This window comes from Daucus carota, chromosome 5 (assembly GCF_001625215.2).
Source record: "Daucus carota subsp. sativus chromosome 5, DH1 v3.0, whole genome shotgun sequence".
In the NCBI taxonomy this organism is placed as follows: Eukaryota; Viridiplantae; Streptophyta; class Magnoliopsida; order Apiales; family Apiaceae; genus Daucus; species Daucus carota.
In genome coordinates, this window is record NC_030385.2 from 28,896,788 (window position 1) to 28,922,707 (window position 25,920).

The following is a 25,920-nucleotide window of genomic DNA, read 5'->3' on the forward strand; positions in this document are numbered from 1 at the left end:
TTCGACGCTTTGACTTTGAGCACACACTTTTAAGTTCTTTGACCAGATAGTTAGAAATATTATTTTTTAAATTTTCTTTCTCTAAATAAAAATATATAACTAAAACTTTTATTCACCAAAAAAATAAATTAAAAATAATAACTTTTGCTACCCGGTCAACTCATCTAAAGAAGTGTGCCTAAAATCAACACGTCAAATAGAAAAACCAGAGGGATCATTAGTATTTGCTACATACTCCCTCCGTCCCCCTGACGGTATATACATTGATGGACGCGGCACGGACTTTAATGCTCCTGCAAAGTGTAGTTGTGTAAAAAAAATTTATAAATTTTCTTTTTCTGAATTAAAATTTGGGATATAATTAATAACATATATTAAATATGTAGTATAGCAGTTAATAATGTATAATGATTGATGAGATGATCAAATGATAAATAAATTACTCCCTCTGCTTTTTTTATTTGACGCTTTGACTTTGGGCATACTTTTAAGTGCTTTGACCCAGTAGTTAGAAATATTTTTTTAAAGTTTTCTTTCTTTGAATAAAAATATATAACTAAAACTTTTGTTCACAAAAAAATAACTTAAGAATAATAATTTTTACTACCCGATCAATCATCTAAAGAAGTGTGCCAAAAGTAAAAAAAAAAACAAACAGAGAGATTATTAGTATTTGCGAGATACTCCGTCCGTCCCCCTGGATAGTACAAACTGAGGGACGCGGACGTGAACTTGGCATGGCCTTTAATTCTCATGCAAGATGTAGTTGTGTGATTTTATTTAGGAAAAAAATCCTAAAAAATAAGTTATGAAACTATATTTTACAAGTATTGAAATGCGTGTCAAGCAGTTGAAAATAAACATGGGTGTATTAATTAAGACATAATAATTAGATATAATCAATGACAGATATTAGATATTTAGTTATTAGTAATTAATAATGTGTAATAAATTAAATGAAATAATTATTAGTGTAGATATTAATGAGGATATTAATGATTAAATTGGCTCACCAAAACTCATGTTGTAGTATTATATATACTAGCCTATAACCCGTGCGAAGCACGGGCGAACATATAATTTTAATTTGATTATTTATAAGCTTAATATCATTTTATTAGTGTTTTTCATTAATTAAATAAAATGGTATTAAATTATATTAATCGATCGGTTATATTCACTTTTGAAAGTTTGTCTTGTACAATATTTTTTTCATATTATAAAATTTTAGTATAAACAATCAATTTTTTTCCATATGTGAATGTTTTCTTAATATTAATATATGACAATGTGGTTTTTAATTAATATTACCTCATATTTTTCATATTTCATTACATAACACATGATACTATTGTATTTGAAAATTTTAGTTATATTAAAATATTGAACTAAATTTTTTAGTTATTCGAAAAAAATCCATTCATTTAAAAATTTTAGTTATTAAAATGTTTTTATTATCCATATGTGAATTTTTGGGTGATGCCTCCCTCCAGTGCAAGAGCTCTTTGTTACTCTTTGTCAATAACTTTATTCTTGTTTGTCTAATGTGTGGAGAAAGTGAACATAGTAGAACTTGCAGGTCAGTGATGGGGAGTTTCAGGAGCAAAACTTGGGTTCATGCAGGTGGCTCGAACTTCTGCAATTGTTTTCATTAATTTTATTACTATTGAATAAGCAACTCGACTGTAATGTTCTTACGGATGACGTTGAACACTTTGAAACTGCAGTTGTTTAAATTATTGTTATCTAGGAGAAGTCTTGTTTGAGATATTTTGTCATCTTCTGTATCTTGTTTACCAAAGTACATATATCTGGACCTAGATTATATTTGCACAGAAAGTTTTATCATGTATGCAAACTTTGTTGGGCCTTATTTTCTTTTATTCTATATACCTAGTCCTTTGCATCAATATTCAGAAACTCGGATCAACCTGTTTGGAGCAGCCATGTGTTTTATGTTGGACCTTGCTTGTATACATCCACTTTGCATAACAAGAGAGTAACATCAAAGTATGTTGCTAAAACAGCACCATGACAACAGCCATCTGACATGTTCTGTGGCAAAGCCTCAGGCATAAGATCAGCAATAGATGGGCTATTCATGTAGAAAAGATCCATATACCCCATGTTATATCAACTTGCATGTACATGTTGATTATATATATATATAGGTGTGATCGAATGACATAAGAAAATTAAAGCAAAGCACAGTTCATTCCTCTTGTAACTTTAATAACACATACTAAGTTTTAGAGCAGCCGAAGATATGTACAATTATTCCACACATTAAACTGGATAACTCTATTAAAACTACTCTTACCAATAATAATAATATTAAGTGTCTAAATCACTTGCATTATAAGTCTTACTTAAGAAAATAATTTTAAAATAGATCTAAATAGAAGTCAATGGATTGTGTAAGATAAGCCGAAAGACATCCCATGAGTAGAGCAACTTTACCCCGAAGACATGTAAATTCATCCATTTCATCTGGGTGTACGGGGTATCCATCCGATTTATAATGATTGTCCTCATTTGAAAATTGAGCATTGCAGATAGGGGATCCACTTAACTTGTCGAATATTGTATCCGGATATATGTGTCCGCCGATCTTTTTCAGAGATGCGGTACTAATATGGCTATGGCTGTCAAGTAACCAGCTGAAGTAGTCAAATAAAAGTCTGTGGAACTTAGTCAATAACAGTCCTTCATGGCAGGACATTAGTTGGTTGTATATAGATATTTAGATAAGTCAGATTAGTTTAAATTTGAACCAGGATATGTGCTAATTATGCTATATCTATATTAAACACAAAGTTTTATAAACAGAATTCAACTGAATGAATATAAACATACCAGTTTTCTTATAACTCTAATATCTCAGTACTCTTTTTGAAAGCTGTTTATCAACCCTGCAACTAACAATCACAAGGTGACAAGAGATAACTTGTTAAGAAATGGAGCCAATATTACATTTAGAAGAGAAGCCACTTAATCCTAAAAAAGAGGACGACTTATTTAAATCATAATTGAGAATTTATCATGGAAAACGCAGGAACCTAACATCTAATCGCAGAACTTCAGGCATGTGACTAAAATGTTGCCAACCAAACTACATTTAAGCATTAAAATATTACCTGCAACTGAAATGTGTGAAGTAGGGATGAGTAAAACCGAACCAAAAGTCGAAACCGGAACCGGAATCATCAAAAACCGTATGAAACCGCACCACTAAAAACTGAACCAATTAATAACCAAACCGAACCACTAATATGGTTACGGTTTGGTTTTAAATTTTTTAAAACCGAATACAAACCGAACCGAACCAAATAAAATTAATTATATATATATATTTTGAAATATGTTTATTAATATTTTAATTTAGTTTTATAGACTATCTTATAATTGTTCAATACATTATGGGTGTTTTGTTCTTCTTTTTCCTGCTTTTCTTTGTCACCATTTAAGTTTATATGCCTGCAACAGAAGTAAAAGTCCTAGAAGTGCTGCACAGGCTACTTCAGTAAGCACATAATTCATTTGAGATACCTGTGGGGTTGTGAGGTTGCCATGCTCATGCATACTTTATTTTATATATCTAAATTATGTTAAATTATATCAATATTTATATATGGTATGGTTTTAGTTTTTAATTTTAGAAACCGAATTAATATGGTTACAGTGCAGTTTTTAGCCAAAACCGCACCGAACCGCACCATGCTCATGCCTAGTGTGAAGGATGAAGTTTCGTACAATATCAAAAAATCTCAGGAACCACAAATTAACTCTAAACAACTCCAAAAATATGTCTAAAATATAGAATCAAAGTTACTCCAGCACTAAAGGTTTTTTTAATCATTTTTATTATTATTAAGCCATCGCCTTTAATGCTATTTTCAGGCTCTCCTGTAATACAGACAGGACTTCGGATGTAAACGAGTTGTCTATCCATGTTCTTTGGATGATTAGGGATCTTCAGTTCTCTTATAGTGGTAAAGTAACCAAGCAACTTGAAAAACATGAGTTCCAGGAGCACATACCCTCTTTCGCCATTCAGTTTTGATGTGTTCTCAGTCGTGCACATAGAATGCATATTGTAACGTCCATAGGAATCCCCTAGAAAATAAAAACAGATACAAATTAAACTGAGAAAAGTCCAGCTCCATAAAAGATATTAAAAATAAATGATGATGCAGAGGTAATGTGACAGGAACTTCTAGCCGACTGAACACAATAGGTAATTCAAACCAAAATTATCAGAACCTATTGCAAGTTTTCTTATTTTACTTCTGGAATATCTGAATTGCATTTCTTAATCATCTAATGGAGGTGTTTGATAATTCATTCATGTTTTTCCGCAAGCTGTACAAAACCCTATACTATGGTAAAGACTTACCACTGTTCTCAATGTTTTGCTCTACCGTATCCTGTTTCCTGGAAGCCTGCTGCCCGAGTCTGTATTTCTGCACACGGAAGGAATGAAGAACTTTCAGAACTTTGTCACATCAGATTTTTATAAAAGGAAACAGGATTATAGTCTAAAACATATGAACATGTATACCTGCAAATGGCTCTTTAAATGGTACAATGTTAATCCCTTTAAGCCCATGAGTCTCAGCACTGACTTGGGAGTTGCTTCTGCATTACGGAGATACAATAATTAATCCACAGATTCAAAAGCCACAAGAAGTGGAATGGCTATTTTAATTTCAGGGCAACACTGATGAATCACAAAATCAATGAAATTTCTTGTTCTCAGTCATGTTATTCTTAAAAATTAGCAGAGTTCTTTGCATAAAACCCAACTGATTTCAAATAATCAGTAAAAAGATTATTATTTTAGATTTCAGTACGTGTCATTTCAATTTCAGCTTCCGCCATGCGAGTAACACCATCAGTTCATCTGTACATCAGTATATATACTTATCATCTCTCCTCCCCTAGCTTCTAATAATTTATCTATATAGTTGTGGGGAACAGATCATAACTAAGGGGAATCCAGCATGAGTCACTTTTGGAGGGTAGAAATTAGAACAAAACATTACCTTGAGCAAGCTTACCTACTTACATATTGTTAATATACTCTATTTGATACAACAATTTACATTAGACGAAGGGATCTAGGAATAACTCACAGAAAATCCAGAATCAGTTGATAACTTGATATTCCATAACATCTAATAGTCTGATATTCCTACAGCAATGCTCTAGTATAATTTTTTTACACAAGTCTCCGAAGTCGAGTGCTTCTGAAGATTCTCCAAAGAGATGCGTTTATCTGTTTATATAGACCCTTCTCCTTACATCACTTGCAACCTTCATGGTAAACAGAATACAGTAGAAATAGCCTTACATTGAGAATTCCAGTATGGGTTACCCCTTTTCTGGTGTTATTATTTGGAAAGAAAAAAAAAGGTTACAGTTTGTGGTGTGTCCTTATAATATTAATTACACAATACAAAATCAAGATATGTAGATATTATAAGCTAAACACACTACACTATAAGATTGTTCGTAAATGCCTGATGACCTTTTGAACCTTGGTACCAAGAACTCTGCCACCCAAACATATTTTCTTGCACTCACTTAAATATGTTACAACACAGCAAGCCATTAAAGCAAGTTCAATGCATAGCTATAATTGGTTGTATAACTATATTATAGAACTAAATTTGCAAAATCACCACTCCGTCTTATAAATGCATAAATGGATAGTTGGTCCTATATTTAGGACTAAAGATAACTATAGCCATCCTTGCCACATCATTTAACCAACTAAACTATGGAGGGAGAATGAATTCTAATCACTATCAAAAAATGTTAAAATACACTTTGAAGTTTGAACGTAGTTGGTCCTATTTTAGAAGTCTCACATATGTTGGGAGGAAAAAAAGAAATAAATTATATCAAATGGCAAGAATAAGCTTAATATATCAAAAAGGAAATGACTGGGTCCTTCAGGTCACTGCTAAAAGAAAGACCCAGTTTTACATGAGCCCAACACTCGAACCACCCTGAGACACTTTCTAAGAGAACTTCAAATTACCTGCGTGCAAAAGGACGCCGCAAAAGTACTCTTGGTGCATATTTCTTCTGCTTTTTGAGCCTATATTTTTCCTGCATGGAGATAGTAAGTCAACATTTAGCATTCTGTGCAAGATCACATGGTGTTTAAATTTTTATATTTATGGAAATAGATCACCTGTGAAAATGATGTCTTCTTATCAAATGTTGCACTATTAGCAATAAGAGCTTCAACAATTTCATCACCAGTGCTGCTTTAGTAACAAGTCCTCATCTGACTATAATGAAACCAAAAAACATAGTAATCAGCATCACAATACACAATACATGCTACATTATCATGAAAAACTTCAACAAAATAATGGAAAACAACGCAAAATAAACCAGTGGTGCCATGAATAGAATGTTGTAGAATATATAATGTACTGATACAGGTTGCGATTTAAAATATTTTAACATTAAAAGTTTGGTCGGTTGGTACTTGGATCGAAATACAGGCATATATATACTTGGGCCGAAATACGGGTCAATCTATATAATAAATTACTTTTTTTAACTAATCTTTTTTAAATTTTCTAAATTAAAAAACTCAGTTTTCAAAAATAACTTCGGGCAAAATAGTAATTATCTTTTTAACTAAAACACATTATCTTTTTCAATTTTTCTAACACAGGGGACATATATATATATATACATATAATATTATTATATATAATTGTTAATAAATAACCGATAATATTTTTCAACCAATATACACTAACATTATTTTTAATTACTTGGTCTCACTTTAAAAGTAATATTACGTGCTCAAGATAGAACCAATGCTTCCAGTGATCTAGTATCTAACATATCTTTCAAATTTCACTGCATACACCATCAACCACACATCAGAGTATCTTAATTGTACCTATAAATCAAGGTTTGGTAATTGAAATTTCTCACATGTTAATAAGAAATGATGGTACCTGGAGCTACTACCCTTGAATTGGTGAACACAGGCATCAACTTTCTGATAATCCACATGCTGCTGGTCCCTGTTCAATCCAAGAACCCATGAGTAAAATTCACAATATATACATTACCACAAATCCAAACTACTTTTCATTCGATATATAAAATATATAAACACACACTGACAGAGCTATGGCCAAGTTGTGCAAAAGCTTCTCTGAATCTTCAAAGAAAAGAGTAACAACTTCATTCACAAAATCAGGGTTACTCTCATCCTGAAGCTTCTGAATCTGCAGCCCCTAAATTTACATCAAGAAAAAACAGCCACATCAAAATTAAACTCAGATCAGTGGTTTCAGTTCTGAGGGGCAAAAGGGTGATTAAAACAACTGACCTCACAATAAAGAGAAGACAAGAAATCGACATACTGTCGCTGCAACTGATTGACAATATCCATGGGGTTTTTCAACAAGTCAGAAAGACAGAGTCTTTACACTCAATTTGTTGCTTTCAGTGGGGATGGCTGAATTGTACTTGTACATATGACTGATTGATTTACATATATTCTTCACTCAAATGAAAAAAATTATATAGAAAACGAATGAAACAGAGGAAGAGACTCACTGTCAGGGCCACCAAGCTTAGTGACAGCATGAACAAACCGATCACGAAGATCACTAGTCCACCTCAGCGTTGACTTGGGATCTCTTGTCACCACAACTCCACTTTAATATTCATACAAACCGCCTTCACCACCACCACCAACGCCAAAAATATCTCAGGAACCACAAATTAACTCTAAACAACTCCAAAAATATGTCTAAAATATAGAATCAATGTTACTCCAGCAATAACTTCATTTGCATTCAGATCAGCAAGACTATATACAAAAAACAGAGCATGAAATCCATAACAACTTAAATCACAAAACAACTCACATTTGCGGGCAGCGTGAATCCTAGCAGAAGAGCAAAACAATGGTGCAAACAGTACTTTTCCCACATTGTTAACGGCCTATCGAAAGCTGAATGAATCCTGTTCTGCTAATAAACTACACCCTAAAAATCAAAACAAACACCTATGAGAACTCATAACTCCCAACAAAAACCAGAAAAAAAAAAAAAGAACACTGGCCACGAATAGCTAATTGACATCGAAAGCAGTAAAAATTAGGGGGAAAATGAGAATTTGAAGTAAAATCTCACTTTCTTCAGCTCATCTGCTCAATCAGTGCCCTCAATTTTGATTACAGTTGAAACCTCCCTAATCACACAATCAAGAAATTGCAAATTAGACATAAAATTAGGCAAAGTTATGTTGAAAGCGTTTGTGTTTGTGTGTGTGTAAGAGAGAGAGAGACTGACTGATGAAAGCAATGGAAGCCATCGACTAAATCGTCGACTCGATTGAAAATCTCGTTGAGAAAGAGTTAAGGATTGAGGTTGAGAGAATCAAAGAGTTGGGGATTGAGGTTGAATGAAAAGTAGAATATAGAGTAAAGTATAGAGGTCACCGAGATGGAGAGAGACAGAGGGCGATGGTGAATGGTGATAGTGGCTTTACGTGTAGTATTTGTTTTTGGGTGTAAAACAAACCTCTGTTAGGACTTCGGAGATAGAATTGTAACAGGAGACGATTCTTACGTTTTAGTATAGCAACGAGAAGAGACTATAAAAAAATGATCAAACCAAAAAACATGAAGGAAAAGTAGGACTACAAATTATACCCATGTTGGCTATCTTATTATTTGTAAGCATAATATAATTTTTTAGTGTTTTATTATTAAATTAATATAATGGTATTTAATCATATTGGATTTACTAATGCAACCTAGTTCATGGTTCCATGATATGCTTAAAATGTAAAAGTCAGTTGAGAAAACTAATAACCACTTAACAATCTGTTTTGTGGAGCAGTGCTCCAAGACAGCTAGAGAATCAGGAATTTTAAAGGCATAGTGCAATACAGAAGAAGACAAATAGGAATTTTCATAAAGGCATAGTGCAATACTGAAAAATAAGAATAACTACTTAACATAGGTTCAATTCTTGTCAAAGACTTGGTGGCTATTAGCGTCTTTAATTATGAAAAGAAAAGGTAATTTTATTCGAGATAAAAATCACAGAAAGAGGTCTACCTTTTAGTGGTGTGTAGCCTCTTTCCACAAGTTGATGGTACTGCATATATGCTAAGAGGGTGCAACTTTTATGCAGCTCACCAAACTGGGGCGACCAGGATTGCAGCTCAAGCCTTCTTCTCAATGCCTTTCCAAAGCCTTTGGAGTGGAGTCCTCTGCTTCCAGGCTCATCTGATCTTTGCACTCTGATCTCAAACAATTTGCTGACAAGTGTGCTGATGACGATTGCATAATAATACAGAATTAAGTGCCTGATGTTGTAGTCCTTCAGCGTACACTTTCAAGGCATCTGAGAATCTTGATGCTTTAAACAGCTGGTTGCCTTCTGATCGAGCTGATGGCAAGGCCAGAGCCCTCTCTGCTGTAGCTTTTGCCTCCTCGGTTGGATCAAGTTTCGCTGCACATTGAGCAGCCGCCACTGCCTCCTCAAATCTAAAACAGATGATATTACATGTTAGCACGATAATATAGTAATATAACACAAATTTAAGTCTAAGACTCTGAAGACAATAAAAATTATGATCAGTTGTATAGAGTTTTTCACTAACCTGCCAGCTGCCATGTAAACTTGTGCTTTGGTTGTTAATAGATCAGAACAACCAGTAGCCCCCAAAAACTGGATGCATAAATTTGTGTCGTTTGGCCCTTTTTGAATTATGGTATAGGCTTCTTGGTGTTTACCGAGATTCAGCGAGGCCTCTGCTTTTAAAGCATATATCTAAAAAATGAAATTTTTTTGTCATGAGCAAATATAAGAGATCCAGATTTCTGTATATGCATAGATGATAACTGTAAAGGGTATCTATTCAAATTTTCTGTGAACAGAACAACTGTTAAAATTGGGGTAACAAAAACATGCAAGTATTTATATATGGCATCTTGGCTATCTAAAATAGAATGACATAATTATTTAAATAGTATAATTGTGAACAGATGCATAGGCAAAGTCTTGGACATCAATAGACCTAGAAGCAACAAAATTAGTGTGAATATACGATTTAGTTACCTGAGGAGAAGAATCTACACCAGATGAGATTGCCAAATGGATCTCCTCTTCTACTGATTCCCAGTCTCTTACTGTTCTAGCTTCTTTGCTCTTGGTCAGATGCATCTTAAGGGCTTCGGCTAGTGAAACTTCTCTTGCATCAGCGTTTGAATCTTAAAGCTATAGTAGAAGTCACTAAATTAGTGATGACTGATGAGGAAGAGTGGTTTAACTATTTAAATGTCCTAATGGTTTCAAGATCTATCCATTAAAAACTCAGATATTAAAATAAACAAAAACCATATTACTATATACGATTTCCAGAGACGAATTAATCATCAATTTGAGGTGTGATTCATGTTTGCTTGATAAATAAAACAAACATTATTAACAAAAAAAAACTTCCCTCTGGGATATTACATGGTGCCACTGCTGAAGGTGTTCTGGAAGGGGTAGCCTATGATGAGATCCAAAGTAAGACATACATGGAAGTGAAAGGAAGTGGAACTGCCAACCAGTGCTCAACAATTGATGGTGGAACTGAAACCTTCGCGGTCAAGCCTGGAAAGTGCAATGCCAAGAAATTCTGGTTAGAGCCAACATCATTCACTGTTAAGGCGGAGCATGTGGGCAAAAATGCCCCACCAGAAACAGAATTGGCAACTTCTCATAGAATTTCGATTCATATGCAGAGAACATACTGATGAGACATTTTTGAGGAATTCACAACAGTCTAAATACGAAGGTGGATTAAATTCATCTTGAGGCTTCCAGCTACATAAACAACAGAGTTAAAAACAAAAAATCCTCTCACAATATTTTACTACACTATTACAAGTCCTAGAGAACCAAAACTTATATACCAATAAACGAAATCAAACATAGTTCTGATTGAAATGAAACAACCATAGCATATAATAACAACAAATCAAAGGATCTGCCAGAAATTACTGAATAAACCAACATACCATAGTTCTGTTGATGCTTTGCTTACTCTTCAAAAACAGTATGATCTAAGTGATGACACTGATATTACTCTTCTATGGGTAAGCATACAGGAATTACCTTTTTCCCCTAGACTAAGTTACCCGGTTTACTTGAAATTACCTGAAAATAAAAATGCCAACCAGAGTTTAACAATGCATATTAATTTCATATATTGATACAAAAGATAATTAAATAAACCAGGAGACGATTTATATCTCTTGCTAAATATAAAAATCCTATCGTGTCGCAGATCTTTTATTATAATAGGCAACCAGTTGAAATTTATGAAATTGTAAATTAGGACTACCTCTGTCCCGGCAGGAGGTATACATTGGGGGACAGGAACTCGGCACGCATCTTAAAGCCCCGTTAAACTATAGTTCCATATATTATTTTTATTTTCTTCTAAATAAAAATTCAATGTTTAAACTTTAATACAAAAAAGTAAAAAAGTTAATAATAAATTATGGAAGTAGACTTTATAATCACCTTAAAATGTGTTTATAATGTTTTGTTCCCTGAAGAGTGGAATGCTTAAACATAATTAATTATATTGTGTCGTTTGTTTGTTGAAGTTTTTAGAAATGGCGAGTTTGATATGGGAAACAGCTGAAGATTTGGCTAGGAATAAAGGTCGGGTTCTGTCATTGTATCGCCGGATATTGAGGAGTCTAAACTCACCCAATTTGCCACTGAACTTGGCGGCTCGATTATCTAAGAAAGTAGAGGTCTTAGGACACCAGACTAGTGAGATAATAGGCTTCTACATGGAAACAGAAAACTGCAACCTAAAGAAGACCAAAGAAAATAAGAAACTTAATTATAAAAAAGTCCCATATGGCAGTAATTTTTGGTGAAGCACAGGATGCCAATCATAAATTCTCTTATACCATGACCGAATAAAGTCATTTAAAGGCTCAAACAACTATACTATCAAGTATACATCATAAACATAATATTTGGTCTTCTACATTCATATAGTTTTGCACAGAATTTCAATAAAGTAAAGTCAAAAAGTGAAGCCCGTGATCTAGTGCCAGCTATGGCCTTGTACTTGCGACAGATCCATTAAAATGCAGTTTCAAATTATCGAGATATAGTCGAGCAACAAAATGACCATTGCAAGTCCTGTCATGTCAAAAGCCCTTCAAGAACACCCATGACAAGAGAGGGGATCAGAGAAGAGTTGCATAATAATCCTATGGCTATCAAGAAATATTTAGTGATTATGTTCTCTACAATCAGGTATAACATAGAGCTCCACAGGTTAGCTCGGTTGGTAAGAGCAAGTGGCAGCTATCATGAGTGTTCGACTCCCTCGGGAGATGCTTGGAATGCTTGTCCTTAATAGTTGAGTCCGGATTTACCCGGTTAAGACTGGGGGCAGTCCATAACCCAAGGTTTGAAATCCCTCAGAAATGTAAAAAAAAAGCAAAAAAGGTTTAGGACTATTTGAAGTATATGTTGATTTCCACTCCAACTTATGGTGTGCAGGACATGATCACTGCAGAATGGCCTATGGCTTAATGTTTTCTATCAGACGATTCTCAAAGTTATTCAGCCTAGCAGTTATAAAATATTACAGTGCATTGCAAAACGAAAGTGGTAGTGCTTGATTTAGGTAGCACCTGCAAAGCACACACGTGTAGAACACTAATTCTATATGCTGAATTCACATCACATTGAGTTAAATTTTTCAAACAACTCTCAGATCAAACACTTTACGTGCAAAGAAAGAGCACAATCAGGAACCAAAGAAAGAGCACAACAGAGGCAGCTAAAAACAAAGATCAAATTAATCAATTCTTATAAGCAACTAATTTACTGAATTTAAGATATATAAACAATGGATAACAAAGAGAGATACTTAATCAGAAGAGAGACAACTCATATCCATATATATTCAGAAGAGAGACAACTCATATCCATATATATGTATGAAGAACAAACCTTATGGAATGACTAAATTATAGTCTAGTATCCAAATCTGAAACTGCGTCACTTAAATTATGCCAATGTTGTCTTTCACCAGGAAAGGGTTTGCAAGATGTGGTTGATTATAATAAAATCAATGTCCAGCATGTGATAGAAGTCTAGGAGGAGCACTCTAACAGGAGCCGTTGTTTATTATGTTTATTACTAATTACTAATAGGCCAGTAAGGAAGTAACATAGAAAAGGACGAAAAAAATAGACCAAACCAAAAAACGTGAAGGAAAAGTAGGACTACAAATTATACCTATGTTGGCTTTTTATAGTATAGTATAGATGGTGGTACCCCGACCAGTGCTCCAAGCTAGCTAATTGATGTTGCAAGAACCTGTAAACAGATTCCGTTGTCATGGCAGCTATTCTAGTGACAACACCGCTTCCCTGTAAAAGAAAAAAAAAACAGACAACAGAGTGTGAATCAGATGAATGTGATGACTGAGGCAAACACAAAGAAGGGTAAGAGCTATAACAGTGAAGCTAAACTATGTAGGAGGTCGAGTTATATATCCTTTTTATTTTAATGTATAAACAAGTTGACACCTCTAAATTACTTAACTAGTAACTACAGTTTAGAAAGCTTTTAAAATTTTATTACTGGGAACACAGATTCCAACTTCTCTTTTCTACCTATGAATGATTTGGTAGACAAGTTGTAACATGAAACGGGATCTCAAGTACTATAACTAAAATAAAGATTATATAGAAACTTACCATGGAGCTCAATACAAACTAATTCATAACTGTTTATTATGATTCAAAAGTCATTTAAGATCAGTCAAATGTAAAGATGCAGTCAAAGTAGCACAAATCCAGAAGTGATGGATCAAAATATATGAGGTAAGTATAGAAGTTACTAAATAACTCTTCATCCACGCTTAATTTATCAAGTATTTACTGAATGAAAACAAATGAAGTAATAGTGTAATACTAACTGGTACCATATGCCAAAATATTTATCTTTGCTAGAAATAATTGTGCTTCACATCAGTATACATGATGTGGCCGATGAATCACTAGAAACAGAGGTCTTCCAATTGTGCAACAACCAAAATGGATACCAAATAGGGTTACCTGAGGACCAAAGGGACTGCAAGAAGCTAAAAAACTCGGTTTCTCTATACAATGGCTTGTACGTGGAGATGAGTAGCTTTGTGACCTTGTAGCTGAAAACTGAAGTTGCTCAGAGCCTCAGACATCATTTTCTTGACATCTTCTTGAACTTCGTCTTGGACATGTTTCAATTTGGACTACAATCAAGCGGCAACAATTAATATGAACCCTACATTTTTAAGGATTTAAATATATATATATTTTGGTGATCTATCTATTTGTTACCAAGCATTTATCACAAATATAATTTAAACCTTTTTATCAAAACTTATTATCAGTTAGCATGCATTGTGATCATATATACATGTAGTACTATGGTTACATACAACCTGGGAGCATAGGTATTAGTTGATCATCAACTACAATACTCATTTAGACAAATGCGACAAGACGATATAAATAACATCACAGATTAAGTGTGTGAACGAAAAGATAGATCAAGTTACAATACAGACCACATAAGCTCAGTTCAAAGGTCAAAGTTCTAACAGAAAGGAAATAACACACACAAGGTAATACAACAATATTGAGTCCCATCCAACTAGTAGATATGACTGTTATCAATACTATCCGATAGCATCCCTCTCGCGGGTAATCATCCCAGTACGAGAAAGTGTAGTCATCTCCTAAATCAACCAATCCATAACGCTAGCAAGCGCAGATAGCTGATCATCAGGGGACCTCCCTGCCACATCCCTATCAAAACGCTCGTAGGGCCTCACAGCGTAAGTTATGGACCCTAGTACTCCAACTCTCGTCAACTGCAGCAGTACTAAAATCAAAACAACACATCTTCCCTAAAAGCAAAACAACACAATTTCTTATTCCCTTTCTCCACACAATGGCAAAACCAGTAAACCATAATTTGAAACCTCCAAGTGATTAGTACAGCTACTACCGTAATGATTTGAAACCATAATATGTGTGAAGGGGAATAGAAGTGAATAATACAGATACACACATATGCATTTAATTAGTATATAAAAATTAAGAGATATTTATCTATATGTTTCATATGCAGGGCAATTAATTTATAAATATAGGTAAATCGCAATAAGCCCAACTATTAACAGACCTTATTCCATTAGGTATTATTAATTCATAGCTATCAAACGGATACAGTAAAATGTGAAAAAATCCTTCTCCAAATCACCAACAGCAACATAAAAGGGTTTCTAAAGGTTCATATAAATCTTCTTGCATATCCTGCAGGACCTCATCTTCCATCTTTTCAGCATCAAAAAAGGGAAAGACCGTCTTCCCAACTGCAAGGCGTCTTGTCATTCTGACAATTCTTCCGTCACGATCGAATGCAACAAGCCCATTTTCACCATAATAAAAAAGACGACGCATGACTTTGCCAGCATCCGAGGCATTACTAAAAGGTGGATGCATTAACCATGGGATAACTGCTCCAACATGCCCCCACTTCGACTCTTCACGGATGTGGATCACCTCAAATTCATCGTCTGTACCCTTCATCTGGTTGTACAATGCTATTAGCTTCTTCAATGTTTGTTCTGGTATATCATAAAAAAGTTGAAATAATACTATGATTCTCTTTCCAACAATTTGTGAGAATTGAACCTGTAAAGTTGAAGAGAAAAACCAATTAACATAACGAAATTGACAAATTAACAAACTGGAAAGAGTTGGAAGACAAAGGAACAAGATCTTCATGTAAATATGGGAAGGGCCAGAATTTGCAAGGTATAGGAAAAAATTATACTTGTCCACTGCTGCTGGAATATGTTACTACTTTTTACTTATATTGTAGGTGGAATAACAAAAAAGATACGGTAGGGGAAGCTTCTAAAGACAATTTAAGAGATATATAATAACTTACCTTGGAACCATTTTGTTGTCTGAAGATGGCATCTAGATTCCAAAACATCTCTGGTTTCACATCCTTAACCTTTTCAATTTTTAAATTGACAGCACTAAAGCGAGTGAACGGGTATGCTGGAATACCATAACAACACAAGATGTTAGCACCACACGGTTCAATGAATTTTCCACGGGGTCCAATAATCACCAGCTTTGAAACAGGATAAGGCCCAGGATCACATATGGTACTGTCAAAGATCCTCAGCAACTTCTTACAACAATCTGTGTCTTTAGATGGGATCGCCAACCAAGGCATTGCCTCAAATGTTTTCCAGAATGTATCTTCACATGTATCAGACGAGATAGAAAGTAAATTAATGAGCACAACCTCGAAAGCTTCCATTTTTTTACACAACTCTTTGTATGCCAACTTAAGTTTTGATGTGATGCGTACGTTCGAAATATCTGTAAAAAAATATAAGGCTACCACCTTATCTTCAAGCTTATGTAGAGGTACCTACAAAGAAAGCGTTGTTAATAAGGGATATATATCACATGATAATCTGAGTATTTTAGAACACGCAAATGAATTATATCAGATGATAAAGATGTCAAAATGATAACATGATGCTAGAAGACGTATACCTGGTCTCCTTTGTTGGTGATCACATAATCACGTTGAGGAGAGGCCAAGAGTGTACTAACAGAAAGCTGCTCCATGGTAACATAATCTTCATGATCAAGGCACTTTAGCCTTTGTTTGGTGAAAGGATAACCAGCAGATCCATACATTGAAAACACTTGGGTAGCATCAGCTTGCAAAACCACCCCTCTAGAGTCAATGACAAATGAGACGGGCTCCATTTCCAGACGGGTATCGCTGACTATACAAAACAATTTTTCTAGCCGGTTCCTGGATTTTAAATCTGAGAATGGGATGGCAGTCCATGGCATTGTAGAAAATATTTCTTCAAAACATTGTTGAGGAGTAGAATATGTTGATGTCGATTCTCGTGTGTCAAGGCAAGTAAGACCATCCCCAACTGCAACAAAGACAACCTCAAAGCCACCTTTCGGCTCTAACTTTTTGTATATATCTATTAAATCCGGATCTGGTATCAAATTGTTATGCCCTTTTACCAGTGACACGAAATGTAGAACAATAACCTTGCCAACCAGTTGCTCCTTTTTTATCTACAAAGACATCAAAAGCATAACCAGGCTACTAAGCTATCAAATTTCTATCAAAAACAGAATTATATCTTGTCTTCTTATACTAAAGAAATTTAAATCCTAGTATAGTGTAGTTTTAGGACCTTATTATTAAATTTAATAGAAAATTGTTCAATTGAGGATTCAAATTAACTATAACAATCGATTTCCTACACTTAGACATGTATCTAGTTCTAAAATATTAAATATGTGTTGATAAACATGTGCATCCAATATCGAAAAACAAACAAGCAATTTAGGAACATACCTGTACATCCTTGTATTTGATTAGATAGTCTCTCTCTTGAGTGAAGAGAAGGTCCTTCAGATTCACTGTATCACCAATTCGATAGGGTTTGTTCCCCTTTTTACCCTTGTTCCTCTTCTTCTTACCTTTGGCTGGTTTCTCTATATGCTTTTTGATAAAAACCTTTGATACAGAATCATCAGCTTTGCAGTTGTTTGGCAAACTCCTTGTCATCACCATCAGATCAGATCAGTTCTGTAACACAAAAATATACGTCCGAGAATGTAAGATATAATAGACACCTAAGTTCGTGGGAAAGAATTCAAAAATAAATATACAAGGAAATTAAGTAATTAACATTTAACGGAACGTGTTTACCATAGAAGAAATTTTAAAATAACTTTTTTCTTTCTTTATTATAAAATAAATACAAGACTGGTATTGTATCTTGATTTTTAATGACTTTTATTAATTTTTAAAATCTTGGTGTATTCAATTAAGACTTTTAAATACTCCTTAAAAGTAAAGAGGTATTGTATCAGGATTTTTAAAAAATCTTTCAAAGTTTGAGGTATTGAATTACAACTTTTAGAGAGTTACTAAAAGTCAGTTGTTATTCAATATATCAATGACTTCGGTGGAAAAATATAATTGATAGACTTTTAATGACTTTCTATTGAATATTGCATATATTTTTTCAGAAAATTGTCAGGCCATTCTTGAAAAGATTTGACATGAGTTTATCTTCCCTCAATTAACCTAGGGTTCAACCTTTGCGAAAAGTCTCCACAATTCATCCTCTGTGAAAAAGGTTCCTTTTCTTCTCTATTATGATTCTCTATTATCATTATGTGTTTTTAGATATATATAGATCTACTTGCTTCAGCTAATGTATACGTTACTTGTTTTTTATTTTTTCTGCATATACACATATATGTATCAATATACACAGAAAAATGGGCGATGCATGTCAAGAGAACGACAATCCGAAAGAAAAAACTGCTGGGTATAAGATTTGGACAATTGAGGAAAGTAATGAGTTATTGAATCTCATGGTTGATGCCGCAAAACGTGGTTGGCGAGATAGTAATGGTTTATTCAACGAAGGTTACCGTGGAGAAAAAGATTCTTCCTGTTCTGAATGAAAAGCTTGGTTGTCAAAGAACTCATCCCCAATATGTTAGTCGTTTGAAGTGGTTTAAAGCTAGATACACCAACTATTCAAGATTGATGCTGTTTAATTCTGGATTTGGATGGGATCCTATAACAAAAAAATTTACTGCTCCAGATGAAGTTTGGGAGGAGTATTTTAAGGTTATTTATTTATTTATTAAAAATTGAGTTTTTTTTCTAACTTTTGACATGATTACTATACTAACATATTGTTTTTCATCAGGTACATCCTACGCACAAAAGTTATCGTACGGACACTTTTGGAGATTATGATGATTTAAGAATTGCAGTGGGAAATGGAACTGCTATCGGAAAGAATGCCATCGGACTAGGAGATGATACTGATGCAAGAACTTATGACAATGAAGCAAGTAAAAAACATCAACCTTTGGATGATTTAGTTTATGATTATAATACTGAAGCTTATACACCGGATGATTTTCAAGATCCTTTGACCCAACCTTCTGAATCTATTAATCTTGATGCTCCTCCCCCTCCAACACTTAAAAAGCGCAACCGGTCTGAGTTCGAGGGAAATTCTAGTTCTTCTGCCAATGCTAGTCAGCTAGATGCTATAATGCAAATTAGTCACTCAGTTGAGAAGATGGTTGAAGCTGTTAAGTCATTTAATAATGATGATTGTAGCTGTTGGGATCTTATCAAAGATTTGCCTGATTTGGATCAGCTTACACGTTTCAGGGCGCTTAAATTACTTAACACTAGAGCAAAGAAGATGGAGTTCATGAAGATGACCCCTGATGAACGCTATGCTTGGGTAATTTTTGAATTAGATATGTGACACTAGAATTCTGATGAAAAGCAGAAGGCTTGATCATATCATTGGTGACCGAGTTCTGATGCTTCTAGTTTTCTTCCATGCTTATTCAAGTACTTTCAATGTTAAAGTTTTGAGGCTACAATAAAATTCAATGTTTGTTTTGTCGAGATTTTATATTTGGATCAGTTTTTAAAATTGTGGTACTTGCTGGCTGCTGGACCTTTGCTTTTATCAATTGCTAGATTTTATATTTGGATCTATTGAGCTATAATGTGCTCTGTGAATTGCAAAACCACTGCCATCAATAGTGGTAGTATTGTGTTTGCTTTATTGTTAGCATTGTTGAGGTAGTATTTGAGAAAATTATATGCCAACAGAGGTCTGTACACCAGTGGTGAAGGCTTTAAACTTCTAAATATAATTAATTCATAATCACATCTACGAGTAATAATGATACACCCAATAAGAAAAGAAAAAAAAAGGTACTTACTTTGAAATAAGGAAAAAACCTTGTACTTTCTCTGATTTTTTCCGGGGTTGAAGAACCAGGTTTAACCATAAAATCCACCGCAATTTTATTCAAAACTTTCAGAATTTTGTTGAAATTTTGACTAGTACTAAAATGTGAGCGGTTGAATGTTTCACCAACATGAGAATATCGGGAATTCTGACCAACAACAAGTAGAAAAGTTGCAAGCATCTCCTCAATACATATAAATCTTGTATCTTTCAAAAGTCTTTTTTCTCTAATAATCTTGGATAGCTTAAGAAAAACTTGCGGATACATCCTATAAAGTTTTCGAAAGTGTTCAGGATCATCATTTAAAACACCATGAATATATGCATATCCTCTTGAATTGACAGGTCGCCTAGTTAGTGAACGTGGGATGCTTTGATTAGACAGGGTTACCGTGTGCTTATTGAGCACACGGAGCACTTCTTCATAAACTGTCAACAAAGTTTTTAAAATTTCATGTCGTTGTTTTTTCCTTTCTTCCTCTTCAGCCATCTCTTTTTCTTCCTCTTCTTGGTTTTCCATATCCATATTTATGTTCATTTTAATAAGTAACTTTGGTGAGGGTAGCTGATCTTCTACAAATTAATAAAGCTAGATCAAAAAACACAAAGTGAAATAAAAAACACATAAGATATTATAGTAATGGAAGGGCTGCAAAACAGAGAGAGATTATATAAACATAGCATGATAACAATAGTGGTTACTGATATAGCACTTATAGCTCTGCATCATTATTAAATATAAAGAGTGAAAATCACATAATTCTCGAACCCTAAAATCCGTAAATTTATGGTATCAAAAGTGAATACAAAAATCTGATACAAGGTCACAATTAACATTATGTTTATAAATATGATTCAGTAAACAGTATTATTGTATATATAATACAGCAATAATACCTTGTACTCGATTTTGTAGTCGCCGGATTTGTGAACATACGCCCAACTTGGATATAGCAGAAGATCGAGAGGGTAAAGCAGAAGATCAAGAGGGTTTCAGATAGGCTATTTATGATTTTAAAAAAAGTCTATTAAAGTATTTCAAAGTCATGAATTTGTAAAAAAAAGTCTGTTAAAGTTTTTAAAAGTCATTATCTCGGGAGTCATGAATTGTTTTTGGAATCTTTAAGAAGTCAACGAGAGTCATTAAAAGTCTATAAAATCCATCAAAGTCATCCTCCCAAAATTTGTCATTAAAAGTCATGATACAATACCAGCCCCTAAGTAATTAACGGAACGTGTTTACCCTAGAAGAAATTTTAAAATAACTTTTTTCTTTCTTTATTGTAAAATAAATACACTAGAATTTATTTACACTATATTAATAATCAACATTATATTTGATATATCTATACAAAATATTCTTAGCTTTGAAAAATATACTAAAACTTATATACACTTTTGACAAAAATTTATTGTTATGTTATCAAATTGTTATTATAGTAAATTCACACATAAATTACAAAAAAAAAAATATCTTTTAAGTATGTAATTCTTACTTTTAAAAAAGTATGTAGTATTTTAATAATAGTGTTAATAATTTTTTAATCAAATTGAATAATTACAAATATGCCTTTTGTATTCGCATCAAAGTCTTTATACTAATTTTTTTTAGACGATCATTAAATTCAAAAATAAACATAAGACTAACTAAACAAGATTAAAAGGTATCTAAAATCCCTGAAAAATGTAATATATCCTCTTAAAAAGGAAAAACGAGGATTATCATATAAAAGATAATTATGTATATATAGACATATATATCTATACTATACTATTAAAACCGAAATATTAAAAGTTTGGTCGGTCGGTACTTGGGCCGGATTATGGGCTATCTATTCAATCAAGTATCTTTTAAACCCAAACATATTATCTTTTCTATATATTCTAACCAAAACGACTCAATCTTCTACATTAACAGTGAGCAACATATCAATTACCTTTTTTCAACTAAAACACATCATATTTTTAGATTTTAAAATTAAAACACCGATCTTCTAAAATAATACAGACAACATAAAATAAAAAAATAACATTATTATATTGGTACTGAATTATGGGCCTATCTATACAATCAAGTAACTTTTTAACCCAAAGATATTATTTTTTCTATATTTTCTAACCAAAACGACTCAATTTTCTAAATTAACATTGAGCAACATATCAATTACCTTTTTTTAACTAAAACACTCATCTTTTTAGATTTTATAACTAAAACAGCGATCTTCTAAAATAATACGGGCAACATAATATAAAAAGATAACATTATTATATACAATTATAAATAAATAATCGATAACAATAAAAGTTTGGTCGGTCGGTACTTGGGCCGAATTATGGGTCTATCTATACAAAAAATTATCCTATTTAACCCAAACATATTATCTTTTTTCTATATTTTCTAACTAAAACGACTCAAATCTTCTAAACATCAATTACCTTTTTAACTAAAACACATAATCTTTTTAGATTTTCTAACTAAACCGCTGATCTTCTAAAATAATACAAGCAACATAATATAAAAATATAACATTATTATATATAATTATAAATAATTAATCGATGATATTTTTCAACTAAAATTAAAATTATTTTTAAATCCTCTAATGACCTCACAATAATACCGAAATATTAAAATTTTGGTCATTCGATTGATATTTAACCTTACGGACCTCCTTAATTTATAAATGTTCTAATGATTTTTATTATTATCTATTTAGCAAAATTGTGAAAATATTAAAAAAATTGGTTGTAATCTATTATTATACGATTATAACCGAAACGTTAAAAGTTTGGCAGGTCGGTCGATATGTGGGCCGAGATACGGGTCTATTTATATAACCAATTATTCTTTTTAATTGAAAATATTATCTTTTTATATTTTTTAACTAAAAAACTCAATCTTCTAAAATAACATCGAGGAATATAATAATATTTTTTAACTATAAAATATTATAAAATTAATTAAATTTATAATACACACGATAAAATAACAAATATATTAACCGCCCGTGCATGCAAAGAATAGTATATTATAGAGATTCGGTTTTTTTTTAATTAGGATTTAAGATAATAACAATAATGACTATCGTATTACAGTATCTAAATATATTTTTTTTGTTTAAATATTGAATTAAAATATTTAAAATCTAATTGTTTTTCTTAAACCAAAATCTAACTGTTTTTTAGTACTCAAGTTTGGGTACTTGAACATTAAAAGAAAATTCGTGATACTTGAATAAAAAAACTGAAAAACATAAATTGCAGAACGAACCTTTGATATTCTGTCCTGTGCACAAAGTTCTCCCTTCCTGTGCACAAAGTTCTCCCTCCCTCCTTGACTGATCTGGCACTGGAGCTAAGTTTACAGAGCAGTCAAAAATAATATTTAAAATTGGAAGAGCTAAGTTCACCCGAGCAGTTGAAAAATAATATTTAAAATTGGAAGAGAACTGTTTGTAAGTATTTTTTTTTTAGACTTTCCAAGTAGTAGGACCTGGATTTTACATAGATGAGATGTGTGAGATTCTCTTTATATAGTAGTTTGTACATGTTACTTGTGCAAAATTCTATTAGAAATATGATTATAGATTTATAGGTTTCCACGGATTTTAAATCCTATTTTAAATCTGAATGTGGAGGTTAATAATTTTAGTTTATGAAAATCTGTTATAATTCGCCCCTTTTGTATAGTAAATATGATCCTACCGCACGCCTATTCTTTTCAAAATCTTGAGTGATCTCATAATATATGAGATACCTCAGCATCCACTTTGTATCTGTGTCAGCATACAAGGAAATTCAAGAACAATTTGGAACATGATACTACAAAAGTTTATTCTTCTCATCCCTTCACTTATTAGGATTTTCTAGAAACATATTCCTGCTTGTTTCAACTCTGTTGCACTGCGAATTGAGCTGCCTATTCCACCATGACATTCCAAGCTCTCACCTTGACATTCCAAGTCCCCTCCATCTTCATCATCGAAGTAGTCGTGTATTTCGTCTTCATAATTATTTTGGATCTTTCTTTAGGCCTATATATTATCAACTACTCAAGGGCATGGAGAAGAACTGCAGGCTGCCTGCCTGCCTGGTACCAACTTCTGTTTCAATTCCAAAAAACTGATATATATCAGTCATTTATTATCAAGTTCTGAAGGGCATGGAGAAGATCTGCAGGCTGCCTGGTACAAACTTCTGTTCATATCCAAAAAACTGATAAATCGGTCCTTTAACATTTAAGTAGCAACTCCCACTACCACTCATCTGATTCTTCAAAGAAGACAACAATAAGGAGTCACACAAAGCCATTCTTGTAAGATCCGAAAAGGGTCTTTCCCATTTTCATTTAGCTAGCTATCACACCCTTAAAAAATCTCTGGTTCATTAGCTGCAGAAGTTTGCAGACTCAAGAGCCACGACAACCTCAGCCATATTGGGACGGTGTTTTGGTCCGATATGTAAACATCAGATTGCTACTTCCACAAATGCTTTTAGGAACTCTGAAAAGACCTCCTCTTTTATTTTAGGTCCAATAATATTCCCCAAGAGTTCCTCTCTAAAGCAGTGTTGTGCCCATCCAGCTAGACCCATTTACTCACCTCAAATAATACCACACCGAAGGAGTACATGTCTCTTTTCCTTGTGAGTCTATGGGTTTGGAAATAGTATGGATCCAAATAACCAAAGGTATATATATATATATATATATATATATATATATATATATATATATATATATATATATATATATATATATATATATATATTTAATTTCCCCATATATGGGGCTGGTTACATGTACACAATTGTACAGGAAAGGTAGGTGTACATCATCAGTGACTTGAAGTTACTAATAGTATGCATTAAATGAAGTACATCAGTGACATGATCTTCCTGACGCATGAAGAAAATATTAAATAACTACGTTAGTGACTTCAAGTCACTAACACTAGTACAAAATTGGTTTTTTACGTCGCGCATTTTACGTCGCACATTGGAAAGTGCGACATATATATCTCTTTATATGTCGGTGTTTTCAGACCCCGACGTATAATAACCTATTATAAGCACTTTTTACATCGGTTCACAAAAAAACCGACGTATATTTTGATCATATACGTCGGTCTTTTGTTACCCGACGTATAATAACCTATTATAAGCACTTTTTACATCGGTTCACAAAAAAACCGACGTATATTTTGATCATATACGTCGGTCTTTTGTTACCCGACGTATAACATTTTAATTTACGTCGTATCATTTTAACCGAATGTATAAAGTTTGTATACATAGTTGACATATATGTCGGTGTTTTTGAGATCCGATGTATAAAAGTGGCAATATATATCACGGTTCATTATAATCCGACGTATATAATTCCAGTTTTATCAAAAATAAAAAATTAAAATTCTTAATCAGAGTAGCGCGCGAAGCAATTGGGAAACAGGCGGGGATAGAAAAAGTAATAGCTAGTTGTTGAGTCACTCTTCTTCAATTCCCAGCAAACAAAACACACCTAAGCTATCTATTATCAAACTCATCGGACCAAGAAGTTGCCCTAATTCATCTTATAATTGGTACCTAAACTCTTAATTGTATACACGCTCTTTATCTCCTCCAGATCTCCGGCTAATTTAATCGATAACCAACACACTCTCCCACTAATTTAATCGGTAACTTCTTCTCTCCCTCTCTCCCTCTCCCCCTCTCTCTCTCTCTCTCTCCCCCCTCGCATCCTCTGCAACTTCCCCATCTCTCTGTGGCGCTCTACTGTGTAGGTATTTAAAGTTGTTATAATTTGTTTTTAATTAATTTGTTATTGAAACTTGTTAGATTTGTTCTGCATATCTTCAAACTGAGCAATTTGAGTTTCTTGTTTCTAGCTTTTTGGTGATAGTTATATGATTTTAATTAATAAGCATCTCAATAATGACATGTCAGGGGAGAAAATCTTGACTTCATTCACTGAGTTTTTTA

The 25,920-nt window shown here is 33.2% G+C and overlaps 1 protein-coding gene and 1 non-coding gene across 2 annotated transcripts; one reads left to right on the forward strand and one right to left on the reverse strand.

Moving 5' to 3' along the window:
- Positions 1-6,201: 6,201 nt before the first annotated feature.
- Positions 6,202-17,789, reverse strand: LOC108222937 (probable nucleoredoxin 1). The gene is made up of 16 exons (XM_064092885.1): positions 17,493-17,789; positions 16,658-17,206; positions 16,032-16,529; positions 14,147-15,772; positions 13,323-13,456; positions 10,799-11,204; positions 10,119-10,658; positions 9,661-9,830; positions 9,113-9,544; positions 8,181-8,238; positions 7,914-8,033; positions 7,600-7,722; positions 7,370-7,498; positions 7,156-7,274; positions 6,990-7,058; positions 6,202-6,302 (listed from the first exon to the last, which is right to left on the reverse strand). The coding sequence occupies exons 1-4, from the start codon at positions 17,709-17,711 to the stop codon at positions 15,335-15,337; spliced, it is 1,704 nt and encodes a 567-aa protein (XP_063948955.1). The 5' UTR covers positions 17,712-17,789; the 3' UTR covers positions 6,202-6,302; positions 6,990-7,058; positions 7,156-7,274; positions 7,370-7,498; positions 7,600-7,722; positions 7,914-8,033; positions 8,181-8,238; positions 9,113-9,544; positions 9,661-9,830; positions 10,119-10,658; positions 10,799-11,204; positions 13,323-13,456; positions 14,147-15,334.
- Positions 17,790-18,427: 638 nt separating this feature from the next.
- LOC108221523 (uncharacterized protein At2g29880) lies at positions 18,428-19,656 on the forward strand. Its single transcript, XR_010292172.1, has 2 exons — positions 18,428-18,785; positions 18,868-19,656. It is a non-coding gene; the product is annotated as an uncharacterized protein At2g29880 (transcript).
- Positions 19,657-25,920: the final 6,264 nt, after the last annotated feature.